The sequence below is a fragment of the Neoarius graeffei genome, chromosome 26 (genome assembly GCF_027579695.1).
Source record: "Neoarius graeffei isolate fNeoGra1 chromosome 26, fNeoGra1.pri, whole genome shotgun sequence".
NCBI lineage: Eukaryota > Metazoa > Chordata > Actinopteri > Siluriformes > Ariidae > Neoarius > Neoarius graeffei.
In genome coordinates this window covers 45011050-45039047 of record NC_083594.1, presented here as the reverse complement: position 1 = coordinate 45039047, position 27998 = coordinate 45011050, and the positions used below count along the sequence as shown (strand labels likewise).

Here is a 27998-nt window from a genome sequence, read left to right as displayed (position 1 = left end):
TTTTTACTTTCATTTTGTGAATGCTGGAAGTGTTCTGGTGTGAGAGTCCGCCTTTTATTTTTCAGAATACTTCCTTGTCTTTTCAGCTCTGCTAAGAATCTTTGATAAACTGAAAAACAACATGAATATGGGGAACTCAGAAAACAAAGACTTTGACTCGACCTGGGAAGATGAAGATGACAACGAGGACACTACAGAGGTAAAAATTACAAGGCTTAGTGGCATTTATGATTTATAGCCAAGAGTGTACATCATGTATTTATTAGAAGAGAATCAAATTTTGATACAACTTCCTGGCAAAACAGACAAGCAGAGAAATTTGGGCTGTTCTCTTATACTTAAAAGTACTCATCTCGAGATTCAAACCAGGAATTAGTGATTGGGGCTTTGAGAGATGGGCACATAGGGGTATTACAGCAATATGCACACTAGTTGAGAGGGGGGAAATGCAGAGTTTTCAGGCTTTAAGGGAGAAATTTTATTTGGAGGCAAACGAACTTTTTCGATATTTTCAGGTGAGGGATTATTATTTAAAGGAAATAAAGTTAGAAGAACCCAAAGAACAGAATATGATTATTAAAATAATGATAAACGCATACGAAGGGAGAAAAGGTAGAGTAATCTCAGCTCTATACCAAGCTATAGGTGCCAGTGGGGGTAATTCAGCTGTCTATATTAAAGAAAAATGGGAAAAAGAGCTTGGAATAGAAATAGCAGAAGATGACTGGTATAAAGTGTGCAAGGTTCAACACTCAGCCACTAGCTCCAGGGTATGGCGAGAATTTGGGTGGAAGAACATCTCATCATCTCTAGCCGCTTTATCCTTCTACAGGGTCGCAGGCAAGCTGGAGCCTATCCCAGCTGACTACGGGTGAAAGGCGGGGTACACCCTGGACAAGTCGCCAGGTCATCACAGGGCTGACACATAGACACAGACAACCATTCACACTCACATTCACACCTACGGTCAATTTAGAGTCACCAGTTAACCTAACCTGCATGTCTTTGGACTGTGGGGGAAACCGGAGCACCCGGAGGAAACCCACGCGGACACGGGGAGAACATGCAAACTCCGCACAGAAAGGCCCTCGCCGGCCACGGGGCTTGAACCCGGACCTTCTTGCTGTGAGGCGACAGCGCTAACCACTACACCACCGTGCCGCCCCTGTGGAAGAACATAATAAGGTTTTTCATGACACCAAAGATTAAGGGGAGATACACACCAGATCGGAAATCATGTTGGAGGTTGTGTGGTCAAGTGGAGGCAGACCATACACATGTATTTTGGAAATGGAGTCTGGAGAGTGCTGAGGGAGATTCTGGGATACGAGATACCCAAGACTTGTTTGGTATTATATCTGGGGAACATCCCACAAGAGGGGGTACAAGGAGAAGATAAATACCTGGCGAAAGCAGGAAGGCAATTACAAGGGCCTGGTATAAGGTAGACCCCCCAACTAGAGATCAGTGGCTGAGCATTGTGGAGGAGATTTATGATATGGAGAGGTTCACACATACCTTGAGAATGAGGGAGGAACAGTTTGAAAGGAAATGGGAGAAATGGAATTATTACAGAAGGGGTAAGGATGATACCACTAGAAATTATAGTCATGACAACTGAACAAGACAGAATTGTTGCATTGTGACTGAATGGGAGGACCTATAAGCTGTTAATGGAAGGGTTTTTTTTTTCTTTGTTTTTGTGCATTATTGTATTTGAATGAAAAAATCCAATAAAAATTAAAGTTTAAAAAAAAAAAAAAAAAGGTACTCATCTCATCTCACTATCTCTAGCCGCTTTATCCTGTTCTACAGGGTCGCGGGCAAGCTGGAGCCTATCCCAGCTGACTACGGGCGAAAGGCGGGGTACACCCTGGACAAGTCGCCAGGTCATCACAGGGCTGACAACTTAAAAGTACTTAAGACAGAAATAAAAGTATCAAAACTTGTTCACCTGTTGCTCTAGATGCTATTTCTTAGCAATGCTTGGAAAATAGATTGCTAGTTGACCTTGTTTAAAACACTAACTGATGTTAAGTGACATTTAAAACAAATCACCAAATCAGTTCTACCATACATATTTTTTTTCTCCCTTCAGTCCTCTCCGCAGTGGTCATGGAGTGCACAAAGGAACATGCATGCTGCAGAAGACATGCAAAAATACAGACACAAGTATCGGGTAAGTTGTAACAGGCAACATATACACTCCTATCTCAAAGATGCATTTAGGAATGGCATTCAACCTTACCGGTTGAGTGATTCTAAAGATGTGGACTGCGTGTGCTTGTATATTCAATGGTAAAAGTCTTAAAGCTATGTCTGAGATTTTGCAAGGCAAAGCAAAGCAAATCAAGTCTGGCTCTTATATGAGACACATGAAAGAAAGGAGAACATTCACCTCATGAACTTAAAGCTGTACAGCCTTTAGGTCATAAAAAGAATTTTCCCCGACACCCAATTAGTTTTGTTTAGTGGATCAAAAGCTGCTGAATTCGAATCACAGATTTCCAATTTTATTTATTTTAAATAGAACAATTAATGAATTACGGCCACGTGGCCCTAAATTTGCCGCTATTTTTTCCTGCTTCACCATGACCCAATACAAGATGCTACGTCATGCATCACGTGGTGGGCTTTCCCTGTTCGTGCAAGGCATTGTGGGATACAAATTTGAAACAGGAGAGAAAATGGAGGACGTGAGTGTGCGAAATAAACTTGAAAGACTGTGTTAACGGAAAGCGAGAAGAAAAAAAGACGGTAATGTTGTGAAGGAAAGGAAACGCAGGACCAAACTAATAAATATCGGCGGTCAGCGAGCACCTCTGTGAGATCAGCTGTTCATTTAGCGACAGAATGATGGAACGGTCAGTGCACGGTCGAAGGTAAACCTGCGCACGCACACACGGACTTCTATTGTCTGCTTGAAGCGAGTGATTTCATGCACATTATTTGCTCGGGAATCCCCTCAAATTAAATAACTTCCCAGCCACAGAATGGCCTGGTTTTTTTTTTAAAGTTATTATAGAAATAATAGCTGCAAGTTTTGGTTCTGTGCCAGCAACCGGAAGGTTTCTGGGTTTTCTAGAAAAGCTGTTAATACATAACTGTTTATCTATGCTTGGACTGGATTCTGCTTCTTCTAAATTACTCGAGGTAATTTAAAAAAAAAAAAAAATTAAATTCATTTTCACTTTAGACAGAGGTGGACAGTAACGAAGTACATTTACTTGAGTACTGTACTTAAGTGCACTTTTTGACGATCTGTACTTTATTTTTTTTGGAAACTTATGACTAACTTCACTACATTTGAAAGACAAATATCATACTTTTTACTCCACTACATTTCTATCAAGCTCCTCGTTACTATGAAGCAGCTTTGAAAGTGGATTTTTTCCCCTTTTCTTTTCTAAAACGTGATTGGTTTTTTCACCGGTGACACTGAGACAGCCGATCAGTAATCACTAGGGTCACGCCGCGTCCATAGACTGTATAAAATCAAGTTCAATGATTTCTCAGCAGCGTTATTTGAACACGATCAGTTGATGGAAGAATGGAAGGTGGTTGTTCTTCAGGGGAATGCGCGCACCCATGGCTATACCTAGAACCCATGTTTCAGTTTTCCGCAAGGATTAAAAATTTGTTTCGTTTTAAACGTTTGCTGAAAACAAACCACGTTACGGCCTACAAAAACTTGCCATCCAACCTACAGAAGCATATTGAGGTATATAAACGTTTTATTCCAAGAGAAAGCTTGCAACGAAGTTGTCTGTGATTTTAGAGCTGGCGATAACGTTGCAAACGTAGCCGTGCAGTCTGGTTCGTCAAATGACTTTCTATGGATTTGCCCACCAAGTTGTCATCGCCTTGTCCACGGCTAACGTTAGCACATAGCTAGTTAACTTGGACACAGTTAGCATGTAAAAACAGAGTTATGCCAATATGAATAGCATTAACTTATCTGAAGTCCTTTCAGAAATACTTTGACTTAAGTAATGAAGTTGGGTACTTTGTCCACCTCTGACCTTAGATGATCCAGCTTGATGACATGAAGGATCATGATCTAGACAATGTGAGTATTACATTTCGAACACTTCTCATCTCTTATGTTTGGACCGCTTTATTAACCTAAATGTTTTTTTTTTACTTGTCGTAGCTACAGGATGAAGTCTCACCAAATCTGTGGTTTTACCAAAATAAAATCCCTTTCGACGCTGACGGTAAAAAAAAAAAAAAAACACTGAGTGAAAATATAGACATCTCAAACAATATTCACATGATGAGAAAGTTTAGCTTTTTTGGTGTGCACCCGCGTCTCTCATCTTTAGCCATGTGCATCGAGAATTTTCACATGTACTGGTTTGGTGATTACAACAAGCTGGAACATGACCACTCCTACATTCAGTGGTAAGCATCTTAACGCCACAAGCAATTTTTGGCCCTAAAATTAAAAAAAAAAAAAAAAAAATGGAGAGAACAATTCAGAAAAATGAATTTTCCATAACAGCAGCTCTGATGGTAGTCCCAGATTCACAGCAAATCACAGGTTTATTTTCATAAGTTTGGTCTAATACTTTATCATTTGTCAATGAATTAAAGTGTTTTCTGTTGACTGGGGTGAATATTTCATAAGAACCAAAACTGATTTCCTGCGTTAAAGCTGTTGGAAATTTTGTGCACAACTGTTACAAACCTTCAGACATTGCCAACATTTCTCCACAGGCTATTTCCAATTCACGAGAAAGGAATGAACACATGTAACGCACTTAGTGACAAAGAAATCAAGGTAAATACTGAAGTATGTTGTAAAAATGATATACGATACAAAAAAAGTGTCATAGTTTTAGAGCTGTGCTATTTTTCACACCAAGTTGTGTGATTATGATGATGAAATGAAGCATGATTGAAAAACTGAGTGTAAAATTAAAGATGCAAACATCTTTTGCAGTTGTTCCGTAGGGATGAGGAGGTAAAGAAGAGACTGTTAACGTCTTATAAGCTCATGTTGGACTTCTACGGTATAGAACTTCTCAGTGAGGAAACTGGAGAGGTGAAACGTGCAGTAAACTGGAAAGAGCGATTTGCAAACCTAAATGGGTAAAAAAAATTTTTTTTTTTAATTTTATACAAAATTATTTAATTCTGCAGTTCACCACATTTTCCCTTCAATATTACATTACAGAAACCCACACAACAACCTTCGCATTACCCGCATTCTGAAGTGCCTGGGATTACTAGGGTTTCATCACTATCAAGCACCGCTGGTCCACTTCTTCCTTGTGGAGACTCTGGTCAAAGGCACACTTGCCCGAGTAAAGCAGAGCATTCTGGACTACTTTATGTTCGCAGTTGTGGACAAATCCAAAAGAAGAGAGTTGATCAAATTTGCCTTGTGTTATTTTGAGCCGAAAGAGAAATTTGTGTGGTGCCCTAGGAGGATTCGAATTAAATTCTTGAATGAGCTGGAGCGTGCACAGAAAGAAACAGAGCTACCATAAGTAAAGACGACAAACACAGCCTAGGGAATGCAAAAGTAATTTAACTGTTCAAAGTGTTTAAAAAGATCAACAAGGTATAAAATCAAGATGAACTCAAAAGAAATTAGTAGATAAGAAAAGATAATTTGTCTAATTGACAAACCAATGCATCAGAACAGAAGCTTTCAATAAACTTTCTTCCCCCATAACATCAACCTAAATCAGATGCTCAGTCTAAACGTGGTCACATACCGTACCACATCATGCTGTTGTGTTAACCATCCAAGAGACACTGTAAATGTATTATAATAATAAATAATAATCACACCACCAGTGAAAACAGCCAAGAGCTTCCAACTAGGGAGATGAGCATCAAAAACAGTATGAAACACAAAGTCCCCAAAAAGCTACAGCAGAAACAAATACAAAAAGAACATGAAAGATGATCCCGCATGTAACATTAAGAAACTGTTGAACACAATATGTCCACAAACATCGAGATATAAAGAAACAAAAGCTAAATTATCATGAAAATTCACACAAACTTGTATAAAAGGTCACACTCTGAGACATGTGAACGCAGCATAGGAAAATCTGTTCAGGACAAAAAGATGGAGATTGGGTTTATTGGAGATGGAGGAACTGAAAACAATAAATCCAGACTGATGTACAATATACACATGAAACTATTTTTTTGTTGGCTGGCAGATCTTCTGAACGAGCTTAAGCAAATAGGCAATATTTTGCTAATTTTTAAGTATTAAAACAATTAATTGTGAGCCACACCATACAAGAGCTTGTAAACAGGGTTGCAAACTCATGCTGATCACCGAATATGAATGAATAATTATAAATAAAAGCTAGCATTCTGTACTTTAGCTTTGCAATGCTGTTAAGACTTTGTGGCATCAGTAATTCACACTCATGTCTGATTAATGCTTTGTACAAGAGTTTGATCATTAACCAGCAGGCTGGTTTATTGGTTGTCATTCTTTTTCCAGCCACAAGGTGGAGGTGTCAAACCCACAGTCAGGTTGCGTATGTATAATATGAACACAAATACACATTTACCATTTTAAATTTGCAGCATACAGAATGTAAAATATAAAAATCACAGATGTAGATCTTGTACAAAGAGTGGTTTAATAAACAAAACCGGATAAAGCTTACAGAACATCTGACTGATGACAGCTTGCAGGTGTGTTTATTGACTGCTGAACAAGTTTTACCATACAGAGACCTTGTTCATCAAGGCCACGGTTTATCCTTCTTACAGTAATCCTTTTAAGCTATATGGCTTCACTTCTCTACTAGAAAAAAAAGAACAGTTAAAAACGTACATGTATATACACAAATACATATTTACACGTCTTTATGTACTTTTAAAATATATTTTAGCAGGTGATGGGTAGCATGGTACGACGACATCCCTCTAATAAGATCTTTAAATGAAATTCACAAGATCAATGTCCTTGAATGTAACCAAGAGCACAAAATGTGTCATGGAAGCAGCGAAAAATGGTCAAAACTGTTTTCAAAACTACCCATGTAGATTAGTTTTGCAAACATGCAAAAATCTTTTTTTTTTTGGGGGGTGGGGGGGTGGGGTTACCAAAGTTGGACAAACGTGAAGGATGTCATGACCACTGTAGGGGGGGGAAAAAAAAAAATTATGACATGACTTCATTATCAGTAGATTTCTCAGTGTCCCTTGAGGTCTCAGATCTGTCTTTTTTCTCCTCTTTTCTGTCTTTGCTTCTGCTCCTCTGTCTCCTGTCCCGGTCCTTCTCCCTGTCCCTGTCCTTCTCCCTCTCTCTGTCTCGGTCCCGCTCTCGGTCCCGCTCTCTTCTGTCTCTTTCTCTTCCACGGTCCCGGTCACGGCTCCTTGAGCGTTCTCGTCTTTTGTCTCTACTCTCTCTATCTCGGTCACGGTCTCTATCCCTTTCTCTGTTCTTTCCTCTGTCCCGGTCATGGTCTTTTCTGTCCGATTCTCTTTCTCTCTCCCTGCCACGATCTCTATCCCGTTCCCGATCCCTTCTCTTGTCCCCATCTCCTTCTCTGTGCCGATCGGTGTCTCTACCTCTACTGCGGTCCCTCTCCCGGCTACGCTCTCTCTCCCTGTCCCTCTCCCTGCTACGCTCTCTCTCCCTGTCCCTCTCCCTGTCCCTACTACGCTCTCTCTCCCTGTCCCTGCTACGCTCTCTCTCCCTGTCCCTATCCCTGTCCCTACTACGCTCTCTCTCCCTGTCTCTGCTACGCTCTCTCTCCCTGTCCCTATCCCTGCTACGCTCTCTCTCCCGGTCCCTGCTACGCTCTCTTTCCCGGTCCCGGCTACGCTCTCTCTCCCGGTCCCTGCTACGCTCTCTCTCCCGGTCCCGGTCCCTGCTACGCTCTTTCTCCCGGTCCCTCTCCCTGCTGCGATCCCGATCCCTGTCTCTACTGTGGTCTCTCTCTCGATCTCTATCCCCATCTCTGCTATGGTCCCTCTCCCTATCTCTATCCCTATCTCTACTATGGTCTCTATCCCTATCTCTATCGCGGTCTCTCTCCCTACCACGATCCCATTCACGGTCTCTGGTCCAGCCCCATGATCGGCTTCCATGCAGCCCATCCCTGTCTCTATCCCTCCTTCTGTCTTCAGACACATCTCGTTGCCTTTCTTCTCCATCTCGATCACGGGGGCCACTGTCAAAGCGACTTGACCTGTCCTGAGTTTCAGAACCATCTCGAGTTGAGCTGCTGCGTCTTCTCATTTCAGGGGAGTGTCTTCTCCAGTGGTCATCACGATGGGATTCTGGGCTATGCCCACCCATGCGGCCTGGTACCGGGATGGGACCTTCAGAAGGAGTAGGTAACAGAGGCCCCCTTACAGGTCTTATGTCATTTAGATGGTCATTGAGCTGGTAGCGTGACGTCTGACCTCCAGCATCATTATCAGAGTAGTGTCCTGGCAGGGGAGCTCTTGGCCCTCCAAAATGCTGAGGGGTAGGACCCCTGTGTCTTTCCAAGTCTTGGGAAGACCCTCCTCCTCTCGGCTCTTCAAAGGATACTCTATCCTGCGGTGAACCACGAAATTGGTTTGGAGGAGGAGGAAATCGATGCCCTGGAATATCTCCTGCAGAACTAGGTGGGCCTCTTCGTCCATCAAAGTGGCTTGGTGGAGGTCCCCTAAACGGAGGCCCATGTAAGGGTCCCTGATTGTCTCTGTAATTGTGTGATGCCGTTTTTCCCTGGGGTTGCTCAATCCCTGGCTGATAACTTCCACCATCATTGTCAGCAGGTCCTCTTGGGATCTTAGGCGGTGGTCCAGGTTCCCCAATGTTGTGAGGAGGGCCTCTTGGCCCAGGGAAGTGAGATGGTGGCAGTGCCCTGCTGTCAAAATGACCAGGGGGAGGGCCTCCAAATGGTAGTGGTGGGCCTCGGGGACCAGGGAAGCTGAAAGGTGGGGGAGGCCCGTTGAATCTTTGTCCATCAAAAGGAGGGGGTGGTGGACCAGGTGGAAGAGGACCAGGAAGTGGGCCTCGTGATCCTATATGATGCGGGGGCATGTTGTTATTAAATATTTGAGGTGGAGGTCCTCTTTGACCTATTGGTGGGACTGAAGGTGGTGGTCCTCTGGGTGTAACTATTGGAGGAGGTGGTGGTCCTCTTGAAGCATCAAACTGTGGACTGTTTCCCCACTGATTTTGGTAAGGTGCGTATGGGCCAGGTGGTGGATATTGTGACGGGTCATTTTCCCCATGAGGTGGAGGTGGGCCTTGTATTGGTGGAGGCATTTGCATTGGAGGTGGTCCAGAAATAGGAGGTGGCCCTGACATCGGCAGTGGAATATGCATGGGGGGTGGAACAGTCATTGGTAATGGACCAAGTGCAGGTGGAGGCCCAACTGGCGGGTGGAAAGGCACTGGAGGTGGAATGTCTGAAGGACCTCGATAATCGGTTTGTGAGTTTGGCCCAGTCATGTGTGGCATATGAGAGCTATGTGAATCCATATAAGATGAACTCACTTGGGTCACATCTTGTGGCCTCCCCATAGAAGTTATTGGTGTACTGATTGTTGTGATGTTGTAATATGTCGTCGTAGAAGATGCAGACTCTCCAACAGAAGAGATTGGCTCTTTTTTTAAAATGGTTGCAGAATTAGGCCAAATTTCTTCAAAACTCTTATTTTCTGATTCAAATGGAACATCATTTTCTTTGGGACTTTCTTTAGGTTCTGTGTCCAGGTAACTTTCTACGAGATCAGGGTCTATTTTTTCCCCTAAAAGTGGAATTTCTGTGCTATCTGCATCCAAGAAAGGCACCTCTTCACTGTTTGATTCCTCTTCTGGCTTGGATGACTCGACTTGGGAATCAGTTGGATTCAATTTTTGCACGTCAACATTAGCGTCATCTTGTGATGGTGACGCATCTGTGGTTGCACAAGGTTCTGTTGGTTCTACATTCAAAGCATCTTGTAACGGAGTGTCTAAGACTTTAGGCTGTTGTGATGTTAATGTGTCTAGTATTGCAGCAATGTCAAGGGGAGGCTTGTCCGTTATTGTAGTAGAAGTAGCTGTAGCATCAGTATTACTCAAAGTAGTAGTAACAGCAGACGCATTACTCAAAGTAGTAGAATTAGAAGACGTAACAGCAGGAGCCTCTTCCTTCTCTACAGAATCATCTGAGCTTAGCCTCTGACTGGCATTCATCTGTCTAGGATCCCTACTCTGCCTGGGATCCCGTCTCTGATTAATAACTGGGGTAGTGGCTGTGCTTTTTGCAACCAACTGCTCGACCTTTTTACCAAGTTGAAGCAACTGAGTGTTGGCTAAGAGAGATTTAGCGTCAGGCATTTGCTGGTCCTGTTCCTCTAGGTGCTTCTTGGAACTTGGATCACCCTTCACCTCCTCAAAAATGGAGTCATCTTCAGGGTCATATGCAACATCATCTACCATACCAGTTCTGACCTCAGTTTGTGTTGTGCTTTTAGAGACCACAGTATCATCAGGCTTTTCTTTACCATATGCAACACTGGGATCATATTCTTCTTCTGGGTCATATGGCCTATCATCCTCTTGTTCATCTACATTTTTACCTTTTGCAATGCCAAACTGCTCAACTATCGGATCCAGCAGAGGAACAGAAACATCAGTTGAACTTCGATCTGTAGGGGACTGAGAAGCTTCAGAATCCTTCTTCTTACCAAACAACGTTTTTAGGATGGTCTGAAGAGGAGTGGCAGATGCGGCAGGAACCGCTGGAGTGGCCGTACTTGATGGGGAATTACCGCCTGCACTTGTGGTGACAACAGGTGCCTTGACAGAGGACAAGATGGAAAACACTGATGATGCAAGTGGACCAACTGAGGACTCGGAACTGCTGAGAGGGGGTGGAGTTCCAGGCGGAGTCGTGCTTATGGGCTCCTGACTGATTCGCGTGGCTTTATCAGTTTTGTTAACAACGATTGGTTTTGGGAGGCCTGTCTCATCATCTCGCTGTGTTTTAGAACGTTTTTCCTCACTTTCCAGAGGGGCTCCAGCACGTTTCTTGTCTTTCTGACAAATTAACAGCCCAAGCAGGAGATTCGGACGAGCTGGCTCGAGACCTATCAAAACAATAAAATAACTTGTTAAAAAGAAATTATGCCTACTGACGATAGCAAAAAAAATAAAAAACCCTTGTAGGTACTGGTCAAATGTGCTAAACTTCTGTACATACCTCATGAAAAGAGAGTTTGTTCCATGTCATATTTATAAAAAAAGGACTCATTGGAGATGTGATTATTGGAGAAATTAATGTACATTAATGAACAGACACACGATCAAAAGTTTAGTCATCATGATTTAGCATATTATCAGGGTGATTTTGTTCCCTTGATATAGTCAGGCACTGGTAGTAATAACGTGAAATTATCAATGTAATTTCAAACCAGTCAGTCAATCTAGAAGCACACACACACACACACGTTATCAATATATCTGGTGAAACCTAGTACAATTCCTCCTCTCTTGCTCAACATGTATACTTTGGCAAAACCAATCATACTACCATTGAAGGTAGGTCATTATGGTTGCGTGTACGGTAATCACAGTGCAACAGTTGTCCATTGTGCTACAACAAGCACATCTAAAACTGAAGAGATGGATAAATAGTCCAATAGGCAGAACAGGAAAAATTTAGGATTCTTCAAGTTGGTCCCACTCTCAGTAGTATTTCAGGTGGGTTATGTCGCTCTCCAACACTTGGGTCCAGATGAATTACCATAGTCACCATGGTGTTTCAGATGCATCCAGCAGCGATTACATCAGTGTTTAAACATCTGATAACCAAAGACGGTACATCAAGTTTGTTTTCTACAACCATTTGCATGTTGTAACAGCACTAAAATCTCAAGCTCTTCTCCAACTTACCATGAATAAATGATTACAAAGCATGATGCAGCTAAAAAACAAGGCTGAGACAAATATCTAGGGTTGCACCAAAATCTGGATGCATAATTTGCTTTATTAGAAAACACACAAATGACATGATACAGATTACATGAAAGGGAAAAAAACAAACAACCCATGAAGAAACAAATCATACACACCCTCCCAAAAAAAACCAAAAACAAACAAAAAAAACTTTTTTTTTTTTTGCAGAGACCATTGATGACACGGAACAAGCCCTCTCTTCATGCACAAGACTGGCACCATTAAAAGGGACATACTTACCTGAGGATTCCACCACACCTGCATTTTTAATAAATTACTTTGAGTGCACTGTGACCAGTTTTTATCTTCTTGCACAAGCTTACCTGGTCCATCGAAAGGTAAGAGTTTAGTAGGCAGAGGGTCCTTGGAGCTCAGTGGAATGAGGTAAAGGTCTTTGATTCGTTTGTTGCTGTTGGCCACTACACCAAACCGCTTGCGGCTGCTGAAATAAGAAAACAGGGAGACGTACGCAACTTCCTCCTCTTCGGTTGCTGGATGGAAACGAATAAGGCAAAGCTCCTGAAAAGCAACATGATACACAAATGAATGCAATTAGTTTAATTTGAGTCTCCATCTCTTATGCTATTTTACTTAAGTATAATTATCGCTTACTTTTGACAATGAAGTCTTCAATTTACCCACATAGTCCCAAACTGTGTGTGGTGATATTCTACCACCAACGTGAATGGTATCAGGCAAGTCCTGAAAGCGAGGCAAAATACTGACTTTAGCATGTCGTTTACAATAATTACTGACGAATATTCATCAAAAAGCCCAAGGAACAAACCTCCTTGAGATGCTCAAAGGATCCCGAAACCAGGTAGGCCTTCGTGACAAACTTGGCAACAGAGTGCATGTTGACAAATCCTTTCCACATAATCTCCTGTCCTGACAGGAACAGAGCAGTCTCTCCTTCAGGAGGGAGCTCGGTCATGCTGCAGAAAAACAATATTAAATTTGTTTCATCTCTTCAGTGACCAATCAAGTCTCAGTAACTTCCAAATACTCCACAATTTATACAGGGGGGGAGCACTTAAATCCTGTCTTAAATTTCTGCATACAGTCAGAGTAAACTGCTTCGAATATACATCTAGTATATTTGGAGAAATATTCCAGATGTTTAAAAAAAAAAAACAACACAAAAGTTCACTTTTGAAAATTTACAATCAGAAAACACCAACATGCTAAATGGTGAACATAACCGCTACACACTAACACGGAGAAAAATTTAAAAAATCTGCGTACTCGTATGCAAAATCTCCTGAATTTGAAGAGCGTATTATGAATGAGTAAAAACATGCGACACCATCTACCTGGATGCGCTGGCCCCGTAGTGCCGCGATTCTGTTGAAGTGTCTTGTTTTGGCATCACAGGTTTAGGCAGAGCTACCGGAGCTGGAGGTGGCATAGGCAACGGCCCCTTCGTATCCACCACAGGGGCTTCAGGGGGCAGAGGGGTCACAACAGGTACACTGACTGGTGCCCCAACAGGCATACTGACATCAGGCTCAGTCTGCGCGAGAGATGTAGAGGAGCGGTGGCCGGCAGTACGAGGGTCACGGCGGCTTATAGTGACAGAAGAAACTGCCGGCATGACCACAGGCACCGTGCTGCTCTTGTCTTCCACGCTACTTGTTTGAAGAGGTGTAGACACGTCACTGACAGAGTAGGAGACATTCGGTTGGTCTGCTGGCACCTTGGAGGGTCGTTGCTCCGTTTTGGGTTTTTCAGGAGGGTCTTGTTTTTTCGGAAGTGACATTTTGGGCTTTTTGGCTGCTGGCTCATCGTCCGCTGACCTCTGACCTGAAAGAGATGTCAAAGAGCAATTATAAAACTCTAGCAACACAACAGAAATCAGATTTATTCAGACTGCATCTCCATCAGGTGTTACCTGTGCAGATCTTGCAGTTAAGGTCAAACAGGTGAGCCCTGTGTTCCGCCGTGGTGTCTTTCAACATGTTGCTCAAGATATCTGGGACAGCACTGCTTTTCCCAGTAGAAGCAGAACTCTGAGGTGTGGCAGAAGGGTGGGACTCCTGATGATCCTGTTAAAAAGACACACAGACTAAACGGTCAGTTTTTTATGAAGCTTTGAATTTTTTTTTTGTCGTCGTTCACATTAAAAAAAAACCCCATAAACAATCAGCTACTTGGCACAATGTTTTACAATAAATTTCAAAAGGTAGAAATGAGTTAAATGTATTATACTGAACTGAAACTCAAATAAGCTTATAAAGACCACTCAATACAAATGTGCAGAAAAGGTCAAATTGGCAAGCTCCCCAAAAGCTAAGCACCTTACAAAGGCATTACTTTGGAAGTGATCGGAGCAGAAACGGAAGGAAAGGAACAAAGCCAGAGAATTTAAAAAAAAAAAGCGCCAAAAGACAGAAAGCCACCACTTACTGCCCCAGAAGCCAAGCGAGGAGATTGGGAAGTAGCAGAGATACATACATCTCCATCAGACATGGAAGGAGCTTCTTCCATGTCAACATCAGGGGGAGCTGCATCCTGTTTGGATCCAACTTTGGACTGCCCTGGTTGGGTCCTTCCACTAGGATCCAGATTCTTTATTTAAAAAAAATATATATTACACAAGTTTTACGATAAGACCATCTGGAACATGCACTCTTCTCCAACTTGTACACAGCTGCTAATAAAGTTCCAGTACATCATTAGACATTAAAAATGCCTCACTTTTGGAACATTACCTCAGAGGTACCGGCTTTCCTCCAATCAGAAATCTCTTTAGAGAGCAGTTCTTCAGGGCTGAGTCTCACTAAGCGAAACGGGCTGACCTCTCCACCAATCACACGATAGAACAAGCCCTGTTGAACAGAAACAAGTCAAAGCACTCATATGTCGGTTCTTCAAAAGTGGTACTGAAACTCATAAAACTGTTGACCAACCTTATTTTTAGGGTCCTTGAGGTTGAACATGAGGGATCTGTACTTGTTCTTGTACTTGCTGTCTGTGTTCATGTACAGATTGAACATTTCTTTCTCGATGCTGACAGCCAGCTTGCCCACCTCGCTCTCAGACATGGAGAGATCATCGCTATCACTCACCCTACAGTACAGTTAAGTGTGCCATATAGTGAATACTGATTATTAATTAAATCAGCGATTGAATAATTACTACTCGTACAGTTTAACCGTTCACGTTATGATAATACCATCATGCACACATTTGTAAATTTTAAATTTGGAACTATGAATAATGAAAAATCACAAAACAATTGAGAAAATCAGGCAATTTTCTAACCTTTTGTACAGAATGTCAGTGAGCGATCGACGGATGTTGGACCTCATCTGGTTGTTCGGAGGTGCTTGTGGAGGGAGAGGTGCTGCTGGTGGCGTGGACTTGGATGCCGATGGCTGGCTGTGGGAGCTAGAGGGCACGGACACAGGAGGCATCTTGGAAGCCGAAGAGGGTCCAGAACTTGCAGATTCCTTCACCCCAGACTGTGGCTGCTTTTTGGGGATGGTGAAGGTACTCTTGCCAACGCTCAGTGCACCAGTAGGATGGAGCCGTGATGATCCAGGAGGACCAGAAGAAGAGAAGACTGGAATGGGAGGAGGGGGTGGTGCTGGTTTTTTGGATTTGACCAATTTGCCTTGGGTTGGAGACTGTTTTTTCAGGTCTTTGGCACTGCTTGAGGACCTAGTGCTTGTTTTGCCTTTGGGCATCAAGACTGGGCCATGCTTGGCCATCTTCTGGCCTAGGGACTTTTTGCCTCCTTTGGGAGACACCGTTGCTGCTGGGGGTTTCTTCTCAATAGGAGCTGGCTCTTTCTTTTCTGGTTCACTTTCTTCTGTTTTGTCTTCCTCATCTTTCTGAGTAGCTGCTAAAGACAAAAATCAGACACATTTTTAAAAATCGCAATTAAAAAAACCCCAATTCTATTAAAAGTTGACAAAGTTTTTTTTTTTAATTGCATTTTGCATGTGGTTTCCAAGAAAAATTTTTAGGATTAATTTAATAGTTTTCCAAAATGAAATATATGTTTGTGCCTTGCCTTGATCCTGTACATTTTATCATTTTAAAAGAGAGGAAAAAATGTGTCCAAGGGAGAAAAATTATGAGAAAATTAGTGGGAGGAAAGAAAAGTACACAAATCTAAAAGTAGAAAAATCAAGTGTTTATTTTTAAGGTTCAGTCACCATACAAAGTCCAGATGAGCATGAAGACCATGTCTTTACACAAAATTTACAGTGATATTTGTTTATGAGTAAAAAAATATATATATAATTTGGCCTTATTTTTGTTGACAATTGCTCCATATAAACCAACCAGCAGAACACTAAAATGAAGAATCAAAAACATATAGCTGCAGTATTTGGATTACAATGTTCCTGATAGGAAACCCAGTTCTGCCCTTCCGCTTCAAGGACATGACCCATTGCAGCTGCCATTCACATGCATCCAACAAGTGATCAATACCTTAAGTGTCCCAAATGATTAAAGACAACCAGTCACGTTTACCAGATATTAATTAAATGGTTCATTTGCTGGTCTTGGTGACTAAATTGCCAGGCCTACCTGTTGCTGATGATGCTCAAGGACCTCTATTACACCAGACTTAATTTTTCCCATTCACCAAAAATTAATTTTACAGGTTTAATCTCCAAAAAGTACTCCCATGCTTGCAGGACGTGTGCGATTATGTGAACCAAGAGCAACCAGATTAAAATAGTGTTTCACTGTGTGTTAGTGTTAAATAAAAATCGCAGAATCCCAATCCAAGTGAGCTCCTCCAGCAGAGGATCACCCAAGACTTCTCACAGCACTGATCCAAGCAGAAACGGTATTTCCAGCCCTTCTGCATGTATTGCTTTTTATTAAGTTCATGTTTTCATTGTGAAGTGGTGCTGTATTAATCCACATGGCTCGTGTCATTCCTTGACTTGTCAAACCGTGGTCATATTTACTATACACAAAGAAAACAATTTGGCATTAAAGTGTGTCAGGATGCAAATTTGTTTGTGCCAAAATAAGCTAATGAGTACATTTATTCCCAGCAAAGCCTCTTTCATTGAATACAAAATGCAGGCTCATTCATGAATAAAGTGAATAATTCTAAACTTACGTTAGCATTCCTCTATTTATATCAAGCAATAAAACCTGATCAATCAATAATCAATCAACACAAAGATAAGAACAGCTCATAATCCCAAAGCTGGCTTAACTTCTGATTGTAAAGCAAACTTCTATTTAAAAAAAATGCCTGCTATCTGCATATACTTCTAATTATGGTGTGGCATTTCCTCTGTGTTGTGTACTAATGAGAGGAGAAGTCTGCTTCTGGGTGCTGTCTGGCAGACTGTCGTCTTCCAGTTTTTGTAGTCTTCACAGCTTCAACTTCGCAACCAGAGTGTCAGGCCTTATTCTCTCGAGAGCAAATATCTGCGCTGATCAGTTGCTGGCTGGATAGGCGATGGCCAAAGCAGGCAGAGGCCAAGATATCCAATGTACTCCCAAGAAAAAGAAACAAGACTTTGCTCAAAATTGAAGCAAGGGGCATCAGAGTATTTATCTGTAATATCACTTTATTTTTAAAGTCACTTATTCCCAAAAGAGGATTTCATGAAAAGCAGGGCATGCAAGGCAGATAAATATATATGTTTTTTTTTTTAAATGTTAGTGGGAACAGAAAAGGTTGCGATGCTTGCAGAGAATACCCCTGCCAGACACCATGTGATCAGAAACGCTGCTCTATTTCTTGGTGAAAAGGTGGCAGGAGAAAAAGACACCGTGACCTACCTGTTCAGATGAGCGGTCAGTACTCCTGTTCTTAAGATACTATTCCCAGATCAGAGCGGAAGTTGGAGGCAATGTTGACATTCATACACACAGTTAAAAACTTCAAATTTCATACAAAAAAATGTATATATATATTCCAGACAGAAAAATGTAAAAATCAACAGCATCATGGCAAGGCACTTCACATCTCTTTAAACCTCTTGTGATGATGTCTCTTAAGACCGATTCAGCCAACTTGTGAATTAAATAAATATCAAGAGGAATGTGGCTTTGAAAATTCTGTAGTCTACTGTAGGTTTCAGCTTTGCCAATGCCCATAAAAACTGGCCAATTAAACAAGCATTAAAAAAATAAATAAATAAAATCATTTTTAAAAAGTAGACCCTTTTATACAACCTGAGGTAGTAATACCTACCATTTCTGTTTATACATATACTTACCTGATCAGGACCTCTGTATACATTAGGGCCACCAATTTACAAACTTCCACAAACACACATGCTTTCATCTTGCATGGCCAGATATTTCAAGTCTTCAAGTTTCTAGTGATGGCTTCCAGGCCATATCAACTCATTTCTCATACGAGTTCTACACCAAGTCACAGAGACCGAAGATTAAATTGTGGAAAACCTTTAAGATACATACACGCTTTGTTTAACACAGTTGGTGCTATTGCTGTAGTCTTTTCTGGTGCTACTGCAATGTAATTATGGTCGCTGGACCAGGACGACATGGCTGGGGGTGGCGGATGCTCCTCTGCAACTCTGTCTTCTTCGTCCTCCTCTTCATCTTCGTGGCCTTCTGAATCCACAGACTCCTCCTGAGCTTTGCTGGACGAGTCGGCGAACCTCCGGCTGCTCCTTCGCTCGGGAACCGAACTCTTCGAAAGAAACGAACATCAAAAATTATTAACATGAATAAACAAGACTTAACAGCTCTTAAACAGTTCAGGTTCCACGTGGGTATGCAATACTAACCATTTCAGAAACCATCACTCTAGGCGTATATGGAACCTACGCATAATTAAAAGTGCACAAAAGGAAAAAGCAGATACTACACCTCTCTGAACAGCGTCCTAAGAAAACCACCATTTTTTTTCCATTCCTCATAGCATCAGTTTATGTGAATGGTTTACATTTAATTAAATTTACCGTGCATTAAAGATATACACCCTAATACTTTAAAACCTTTCTAAATACGCAGTCCTGAAATAATACCTTGACTGTCGATACGACTGAAGGCTTTTTCAGGATTTTTGGCTTGGGCTTGTCCTTGGGTTTAGTCTCCTTGCTGTCAGTAGTGATGGTCTTCATGGCAGCAGCCGCATGCTTGAGGATGCAGTCATTACCACAATACACCGAGTCAGGCAAAGCGTCCCTCTCACAGCCAGGACCGATGCACTTGGGGAGAGAGGATTCCTCTGCAGTCGTCATCACCTGCTGAAAACTCACGTTGGTCAGACCTATCAGGCTGTGGGAACTATTAAAGCCCCAATCAAATCAGTGCAACCTTTATCATTTAAAGAAACGCTTTCAAAAATGATCAGCAAAATGACGCATAACTGCTCGATATGAGGCTTTTAACGTGCTGGAAGGGTCACATTACAGAATACAACAGTTGCAAGTTTGCGACTATTAAGCAACAAGAGTCACATGTAGTCACCGAAACCTTAATTTTTATGTAAATGAGAGATTTTAAATGACTGCATATCCACTTCAGGAAGTGGTTATATAGCTACAGCTAGAAGGTTTGATTCAGTCGAGTGATGACCATCAGTCAGACTTCCCTGATTACAGTATTTTAATTCACAACAGCATCCAACTCTTCACCCTTTTTGTTCCTCTACAAGCCAATTATTAAATCAGGTCAGTGTTTGAACACTGGGGCCTCTCAAGGTTCTTTGGGGAGATCCTTAAAGTAGGAAGTTAAGCATATGATGACTAGTTTGTCAACACCAACACCAGAAATACTTAAATTATACATACACAAGAAAAACCCTTTCATTAGCAAAGGTTTACATGTATGTAATCTTCAGCTGAAGTTCATATTTCCCTGATGCTGGATATTTTACATAAAGGAAACATCACCATTTACCTTAAAGTGCCATTCCACCATTGGATGTATTTTTTTGGCATAAAATACAATATATTTTATGACAACATGACTAGACAGAGAAATCTTTTAGCTTCAAAATGATGTAAACAATTTTTTGACAATGACAAGTATATTAATTTTGCGACCAAAGTCACCTACCCTTTTAATTTCCGCGCGGTAGTGAAACGTGATGTCATCGGCAGGTTCCCCTAGTGTACCACGTCACGTGTGACGTGGCACAGATTATCAGCAATGGCGGATAGAACGCGATTGTCAGCTTCGGAAAAGAAGCGAAGGAAAATACAGGGGTGATAGCGTTCGGAATTCCCTTCACTGTCTATCTGCGCATCTCAGAATGACACAGGACAATGGGCAAACTAGATTTTTTTTTTCTCCCCCCAGCCACGTCCGGCGCGGCGCCGGAACGCTATCACCCCTGAAAATAGCAAGTGATGCCCAAAGGAGATGGTCTATGGTGAATATCAGCACAGCAATCGACAAGTGGAAATCGCGTTCTATCCGCCATTGCTGATAATCTGTGCCACACAAGAAGGGGAACCTGCCGATGACATCACGTTTCACTACCGCACGGAAATTAAAAGGGTAGGTGACTTTGGTCGGAAAATTAATATACTTGTCGTTGTCAAAAAATTATGTTTGATATATCATTTTGAAGCTAAAAGATTTCTCTGTCTAGTCATGTTGTCAGAAAATATATTGTATTTTATGACAAAGAATACATCCAATGGTGGAATGGCACTTTAATCTAAAGGGAACCTACAAACCATGTTTCTTAAATTCAGCTTGTTTCCCCCTTGGAGTTATGTGCAAATTTCATGATAATCTGTATTGCTATTTGTTAGATACCATCATTCTAGACTACATACATCCCATAATATTACCTGTAAAAATATCTTCATTTGCCATGTGCGCCCAGATGTTCCCATGTCGGTTATCACATGCAAACAAGTTTTTGTTACAGTTGTGATCCCTGAATCAAGTGGTTTCACTTTAAATGGTGGTTGGTTTTAATGTATTAAAAACAAGCAAATTAAATTGTTCGACTTCCAAATATTACATACACACGTATCCAAACTACAGTGCTTTACAGTATAACCCATAACACCTGCTCATGGTCTACAGGTTATGGTTTGTGGCAGATTTTCCTGTCTTTAATGAATAATTTAAGCTCTCTGAGAAATTATCAGCTCAAAAAGACACTTATATTTATAGTACTTTTAAAGACAAGATTATATTTTAAATATCCAGGCAGGTCTTAGAATAAGTGATGCAAAGTTATTTTTCCATAATGCAAGTTTTTTATATATTAAAAAAAACAGACAGCATTAAGAGTCAAACAACCTCACCCTAAAAGTAATCAGCTTTTTTTTTTAACCAAAAAAAGCCCCCCCAAAAAAAACAGTTTAGTATTTTTGTACCTAGCAATAGAAATTAACATTCACACTCAAGTATATGCAAAGCGTGTGCTCACTTAAAACTGCAAAACAATATTACCTATATGAACTCGGTTTATAAATACTCACTTTATAAAATCAAGCTAAATAAATGCTCCAGTTAATTATTCCACTTAACCATATTACATACAATGAAGAAAATTTTACATGCTGTGTGCGCGTGCGCATATTAAACCAAACTCTCAACTGCAGTTACACCACTGGCTTGTACTGATACGCACAGATACTGTACAACAACCTACCGGCTGGAAAATCTTTATTTTCTTTTTGCCACTTGGGTTAGAAGCTTTCTCAATCCTGCCCTTGATGCCGACTTCTTCCCCGGTCTTTTCTTCTGCAGCAGGAACAGCTGTAGTAGCAGGAAAAGCAGTAGCAGAAGGAGACGGACCAGCAGCAGTTGTAAGTGCTTGGACATTGGCTTGGCTAACAGCTGGACTGGGCTCTGCCTTGCGAACAGCAAGAGGAGTAGCAGGAGGTTTGCTGGTTTCAGCACCTGTTGTCAAGATAGAAGGCTTGGTGCTCTGGGCTTTCCTGCCTGTGCAGTTGGGACACACATAGTCCTCACTGTTGCGCTCCATTAGGCGGCCGCGTGCCTCCGTAATGCCCACGCAGTCTCCGTGGAACCACTCCTCACAGCGGTCACAGCAGATCATGAACCTGAGCACATATTGCATGCTTCAGCTACATTTACAAAACCGCATGCTCTCTCATTCCATCAATATATTAACACGTCAACGAGTGAAAGCACCAGCAGCCAAAGATAGGCACATTTCTGACTGTTATTGCAAGAAGGCAGTTATTCAACATTATTTTGCAAAATATTTCAAAAGGTCAAGCACACCCTCACTGGCCTCTTTAATAATAGCATCTGTATCCCTACTCGTTCATGCACATTATCCAAATTATGTGGCAGCAATGCATTTATATTAAAAAAAAAAAAAAACAGGTCTAGAGCTTCAGTTAATGTTGACAAACATCTGAACATGGTGCAGGGACGAGGCGCGGGGATAAACTACTCCAACCAACACAAATCTTGGCCTGCATCTGCATGACTAAGCATCATACTGCTTCCACATGATTAACTGATGGATACAGTGACCTCCACAATTATTGGCCCCCCCCCCGTAAAGATCAGTAAAAAAGGATTTTTTTTTTTTTTTTTTTTGGGGGGGGGGGGGGGGGGGGGGGAGAATCCCACCTTTTGGTGAAGCATCATCATCTCACACTTAGTCATCCATCAAAATGGCGAAGATAAGAGAATACAACCCAAAAGAGGGAGAAGTGTTGTACTTCATAAGTCAGGGAATGGTTACACAAAAGACTACTCGTCTGAAAATGTCCATTTCTACTGTTAGGGTAATAAGTAGTAGTGGATATCAACTGGAACTGTTACAAACTTGCCTGGAAGAGGACCCAAGTTTATCCCCTCCACCAAGATGGCAAGAGAGGTGCAAAAATAAATAAATGAATGAACCCCCCACCCCAAGAATCACTATTGGTGAATTACAAGTAAAATCTTGATGTTTCCAAACCACCATCACATGCCATCTCCACGCCAACAGATTTGGAAGATCTTCCAGAATAAAAAGCCTTTTCTGTCAGCTAACCACAAACAGAAGCATCTGAAGTTTGCAAACCGCTACTACAACGTTGACTGGAACAGTGTTTTATAGTCTGATGGAACAAAAATGGAGCTTTTTGCCAATAAACACTCAAGGTGGGTTTGGCATAAAAAGAAGTGTGGCTAGAATGAAAAGAACCCAAGCCCAACCGTAAAATCTGGTGGACGTTCCGGGGCTGTTTTTCCTCCAAAGGCCCCGGAAAGCTTGTTAGGGTCTGTGGCATCGTGGGCATTTAAAATCAGAATCTGGGCTTCTCTGCCAGGAAACTAAAACTGGGTTGTTACTGGATCTTCCAGCAGGACAATGATCTGAAGCACATGCCCAAATCAACACAAAAATGTTTCACGGAGCAAAGAATCAAGCTTCTGCCCTGGCCATCTCAGTCCCCTGAGGCCATTATTAAAAAATGTTCTGTTTCCGGTCCACCAGCCGGGTGAGTGCCGTTTGTGCGGGCGAAATTTTTTTTTAAACGCCAGTTTTTCGACATTTTTTTCGGGTTCGTAAATCTAAAATCGAACTTGACATTTCCGCATTCCCAGGGCTTTCCACTAAGGCTCATACTAGCCAGCCATGACAAATAAGTAGCCAGCCCCCCCGGGGGGGGGGAGTAAACGCAAAATAAACTCCTGTGCACGCAGTTCCCAGGGTTAAGTGTATTTTCCACAGACCATATATTTATTCACTTTACTCAAATACAAAGTAAAATGGCAGTAAATCTTTTCTTTTCTTGCGTATTGCATCATGAGGCTTTCCTGGCTTGTAAATCTCTTATTTTCGGTGCATGACACATTCACGCAACTGAGCATGCGCTGAGTGCGCGCGCACACCGCATGTCGGGGCGCGGATGAGTTACTCTCCCTTGATCAACGGTTCAGTTTGACATTGTCAGTCCGTTAGATAAACATTTAATTTTATTAAAATCGAAAATTAATATTTAGAGCCTGTGGGCTACAAAAATAGTCATTAAAGTAGCCGGCTGGACTTGTTTGGCCGGCGCTTGTGGAAAGCCCTGTCGAATCAGCTCTGCGCATGTGCGGCACAAAAAAAATGGCAGCCACCATGAAGGAAGGATATCCGGAGTTTTCAAACATTTGCTTAAGTGTGAAATCGCAAAATGGTATTCTAGCGAACAACAAAATAGTAAAGATTCAGAAAAACAAATCATTCAGTGATCATTTTAATAGTGTAATTTCATCCGAACTAGGCCTAACGGTCGATTTAGAACTACAAAAAGTCCGTGTGTCGGACATTTTAAGTACCTTTGTAAAAGTTTTGCAAATGTAGCAGTCAGCATTTAAAATGCTAACTTAAAGTTTTTGTACAAGTTTCAGTTGATTTAACTGTCATTTTATTAAATGTGTCTGCTTTTGTAATAAAAAAAAAGTACTGAAAGAAAAAGCAAACAGCATTGCGATTTCTTATCCATCCATATATAATAAAAAATTTAAAAAATAAAAAATCCCTCCCTCCCGACTGAAATTTTTTTGCCCACCCGGTGGACAGGAAACGATTTTTTTTTTAAGGATGGCCTGACCCTAACCCCATTGAAAACCTGTGGGCTGAGCTGAAGAGGAGAGAGCACAAGAGAGGTCCGAGGACCCTGGATGATCTGGAGAGATTGTGTAAAGAGGAATGGTCGCAGATGCCCTGCTCTGTATCTCCAACCTTATCAAATATTATAGAAGACGACTCAGCGTTGTTTTACTGGTAAAGCTAGGTTGTACAAAGTATTAAATTCAGAGGTGCCGATAATAGTGGCACGAGTTTTTGTTGAAAATTTGAGGGATTTGTTTTTCTCTGAATAACAATTTAAATGTTGGATTTGTTTTCTTTTTTGCATGTGAGATGAAGTGACTTCACTAAAAGGTGGATTTTTTTCTAACATCTTTTACTCATCTTTACAAAGGGTGCCAATAATCATGGAGAGCTCTGTAACTGCATTAAATGTCCAAGCGTTAATTATAAAAGTGGGCGCTGAGTGTACACTTTTTTTTTTAAATACAAAGCACTAACCTTTTGTTGTGTTTCTGCCTGCAGATGCAGTAAAGTGCATTTGGATCATAACCGTCATTATCAGACTCGCTCGATGACGACGACTCCTCGTCTTCTTCCTCCTCGTCCTTCTCTTTGCAGGCACCTGCTTTAGGCTTGGCTTCTCTTTTGGGGCCCGATTTCAAAGGACTTCTTGATTGCCTTGTGTTGGCAGACACTTCCTCCTTATTCGTCTCTTCATCTTGCTTCTCTGATTCTTCTGGCTTCAGTTCTTTTATGACTTCCTCTGTCATGGCATCCTCTGCACCAGTCTCTATCTCAAGCTTTTCCTGCGTTGTTTTTGTCACCCTCTCTTCGTTCTCTGAACTATCGTCATCACTGGCTGAGCCAGCCATGTCAGCTTTGGGCTTGGGGGTTACCCTTCCCCTGCCCCTCCCTCTTGTCCTCCTCGCTGGGGATGTTTTGCTTTCGGTCACTTTAAGCTCAGCGTTTCCGTCAAAGCTGGCCTCTGATGCGGTTTCAGATGGTGGATCTCCACTTTCCAGGTGAGCGGGGGCGCTACGTCTTGCTGCTCCTCTCCCTCGCTTGACCGTCACCAGGAACTCCTCGAGCTTATCAGTGCGCTTGGCCTGCCTGCCGCTTCGTCGCACCGGTGCTCCAGGACTCTCCGTTATGCCTGCTGTCTCTCCAGCCATGTCTCTTTTTGCAATGGTGGTCCTTCGGAAACCCCAAGTTTTCTTAAGCTCAGTGGAGTTCTTGGCTGATTTCTCCAAGTCCTCTATTTGGTCTTTGCAAACGGCATCACTTTGGCCTGTCTCACCCTTGTTGTCGTTTTCCTCTTCTGCCACGACAGCTGGAGCTGAGAGATGGTGGCAAGAAAATTAGAAATACTGAGGTTTTTTTTTTTTTGCTTTAACTTTTAAAAAACCAAAAGGAAAATCAAGCTGAATTTGGCAAAACCAAATACAACTAAACAAGCGGTATTTATCACTGTATAGGACTCTGCGAGGCCCAGATCCAATAGCAGAATTGAAATGATGTCCCCCAAACGATTTAGATTGCATGATTTGAGACAAGACACCAGCAGTTTGCAACAATAACTTCAATAACTGATTCAGAGCCAGATTAAAGATCCACCACACTGCTGCGAACCAGGTTAATGAAGCTTTCATTCATACAGCGGTCCAAGGTCAGTGGTACCTTGTGAACTGGAATCCAAATCCTGGCTGGACTCAGGCTTAGGAGTTTGAGCTAGCTCAGGGCTCACAATCTCCTCCATAGCTGATGGAGTCACTTGCTAGTTTTCAAACAGAATTATCTACAGTTAAGAGAGAAGCACAACACATACAGTGCAGAGTTGAGCTTTTCACCACTTCAGTTGAAGGGCCGTGGTCCATGAACAGTTTGACGAGTATGTATTTCTAGCATTTTAATTGATTTACTTAGAAGGGAACAGTTCTGCAAGTTATTTGACAGAACACCCAAAGACTTAAGGGCCCTACAAGATATCAAGTACCTGTAAAAAAAAAAAATAAATAAAAAAAAATAATATATATGAATGAACGTGGAACAGTCCACAATAACGCAGAACTCCTTCTGACTCAAAGAATCCACATACACATACCATATTGCATGAAGGCTACATTAAGGTATGTTAAACTAGCTGTGCTAGTATGTGGCCACTCTTCATCCAAGCTGTCTATGATGAGACAAACGTAACCCTGCTTGAAAATCTGATGCTCGTTTGCTAATTAAAATGTTATATTTCTTAAAACATGAGGCACATGAGACGTGTACCAGCTTCTGCTACAATAAACGTGGTAACGTGTCATGCAAAAATGTGATCAGTTTAATTCGCTAAATTTCTTGCAGTGAATGATCAAATCACTTTTCCACCTCAAGGGGTTATACAAAATGTGCACAAATGAACAAAAGCATGTTATATATTGTATAGCAAATTAAGTAAACGATTGTGAACAAAAGCCAACACTTAAAAAGGAATGTCTCTGATCAATGTCCACGTTCCCATGTGACACCACAAATTAAAACAAACCGTCATTTTTAATGCTGTTGCAAAAATAGCCAAACAAGCTATGAATTACTACTAAAGGCCTTCATATCAAGGTCAAGTCTTTCTTTAATTGTAGAGCACAAGTGTCTATATTGAGATCTGTTGTATTTAGTCCACATATATTCCACTACTGATATTTTAGGTGCATGTATAAATAGATGCTTGAATAAAACTTAAAATAATCATACTTCATCTGAACGTAAAGCTCAGGTGTGGTCATGAGAAAGGGGGGGTTTATATTAAAAAAAAAAAAAAAAAAAAAACTACATTAGCAGGCACTCTCAATCTGACCGTAAAAATAAAACACTCATTTATATCAAAGGCTTTTAATCCACACTCGTTACATTATAAAATGGGAAACCCAGAAACAGGAATGGAGTACTGTACCTGTTTGGGTGCCTTTCAGGCTCTGAACTGGGAATAGCGTTTAATTACAAGCGGTTCCTGATCCGGTCACATCACAACGAGAAATCTAAGAAGAAAAACATGATAAAACTCAACCACACTTCTTAAAAGCTACAAACACACATTTGTAAAGTGATAAGCATTTGGAGAGTTAATCACTTGAAAAACTTTATTCGAACTCTAATCCATCACTGTTCTTCAGATGCTCCGACATGTTTATCCACCTGATCAGCTGTGTTAAATTTGACTCGAGAGACGCGATAGAACAAGGCGCTGGACTAATCACCCCCTGAACTCGACCAGTTTCATTTGGACTTGTCTCAACAAACTGGAAATCAATCTTTTCCTTTTACAGATCAAGTGCAATTCAACATACAACAGACACTGGAAATCAAAACCTCATTTAACTGCTTTGCATTAATATCTATTGCCAACAATCAAGTTAAATCCATTGTAAATCTGATACAGGCTTCAGTGCAAAACTCATGACAGTGATGTCACTGAATACAGCGTGATGGTAAATGGAATACATCGACGATTTGATATGCTAAAATATACTTAAAAGGTCTCCAGCCAAATAACCACAAACAGTCCACGTATAAAACCAACATATTCATGACAATTACATCTGTTCGTTTATTTGTAAA

At 41.5% G+C, this 27998-nt stretch overlaps 2 protein-coding genes across 7 annotated transcripts in view; one reads left to right on the top strand and one right to left on the bottom strand.

The window, feature by feature from the left end:
• Positions 1-60: 60 nt before the first annotated feature.
• Positions 61-6659, top strand: LOC132874115 (opioid growth factor receptor-like protein 1). 2 transcript variants are annotated; one of them, XM_060910044.1, is made up of 8 exons: positions 61-199; positions 2099-2179; positions 4028-4069; positions 4154-4217; positions 4326-4404; positions 4720-4783; positions 4946-5094; positions 5180-6659. In XM_060910044.1, the coding sequence occupies exons 1-8, from the start codon at positions 122-124 to the stop codon at positions 5493-5495; spliced, it is 873 nt and encodes a 290-aa protein (XP_060766027.1). In that variant the 5' UTR covers positions 61-121; the 3' UTR covers positions 5496-6659. The 2 variants fall into 2 exon arrangements, with proteins under 2 accessions (XP_060766027.1, XP_060766026.1); XM_060910043.1 differs by having other exon boundaries at positions 4154-4404.
• Positions 6599-27998, bottom strand: part of dido1 (death inducer-obliterator 1) — a 42184-nt gene continuing 20784 nt past the window's right edge. For 2 of the 5 annotated variants that reach the window (XM_060910040.1, XM_060910038.1), the window contains exons 2-17: positions 27334-27418; positions 26076-26193; positions 24897-25734; positions 21504-21918; positions 18910-19131; positions 18338-18572; positions 15194-15776; positions 14839-14998; positions 14641-14757; positions 14384-14497; positions 13821-13974; positions 13243-13732; positions 12717-12864; positions 12542-12631; positions 12253-12448; positions 6599-11061 (exon numbers count right to left, since the gene is read on the bottom strand). In XM_060910040.1, coding sequence (XP_060766023.1) covers positions 7145-11061; positions 12253-12448; positions 12542-12631; positions 12717-12864; positions 13243-13732; positions 13821-13974; positions 14384-14497; positions 14641-14757; positions 14839-14998; positions 15194-15776; positions 18338-18572; positions 18910-19131; positions 21504-21918; positions 24897-25734; positions 26076-26154 — 7758 coding nt within the window. In that variant the 5' untranslated portion in view covers positions 26155-26193; positions 27334-27418 and the 3' untranslated portion in view covers positions 6599-7144. The remainder of the gene's footprint in view (positions 11062-12252; positions 12449-12541; positions 12632-12716; positions 12865-13242; positions 13733-13820; positions 13975-14383; positions 14498-14640; positions 14758-14838; positions 14999-15193; positions 15777-18337; positions 18573-18909; positions 19132-21503; positions 21919-24896; positions 25735-26075; positions 26194-27333; positions 27419-27998) is intronic. The other 3 variants (XM_060910042.1, XM_060910041.1, XM_060910039.1) reach the window with 3 other exon arrangements.

Excerpts from the sequence above, each read along its gene's own strand:
- LOC132874115 (XM_060910043.1), top strand. The coding sequence starts at position 122 with ATGAATATGGGGAACTCAGAAAACAAAGACTTTGACTCGACCTGGGAA. Across the intron at positions 4,070-4,153 it reads AGGATCATGATCTAGACAAT|CTACAGGATGAAGTCTCACC; the intron begins GTGAGTATTACA and ends TACTTGTCGTAG. Across the intron at positions 5,095-5,179 it reads CGATTTGCAAACCTAAATGG|AAACCCACACAACAACCTTC; the intron begins GTAAAAAAAATT and ends ATTACATTACAG.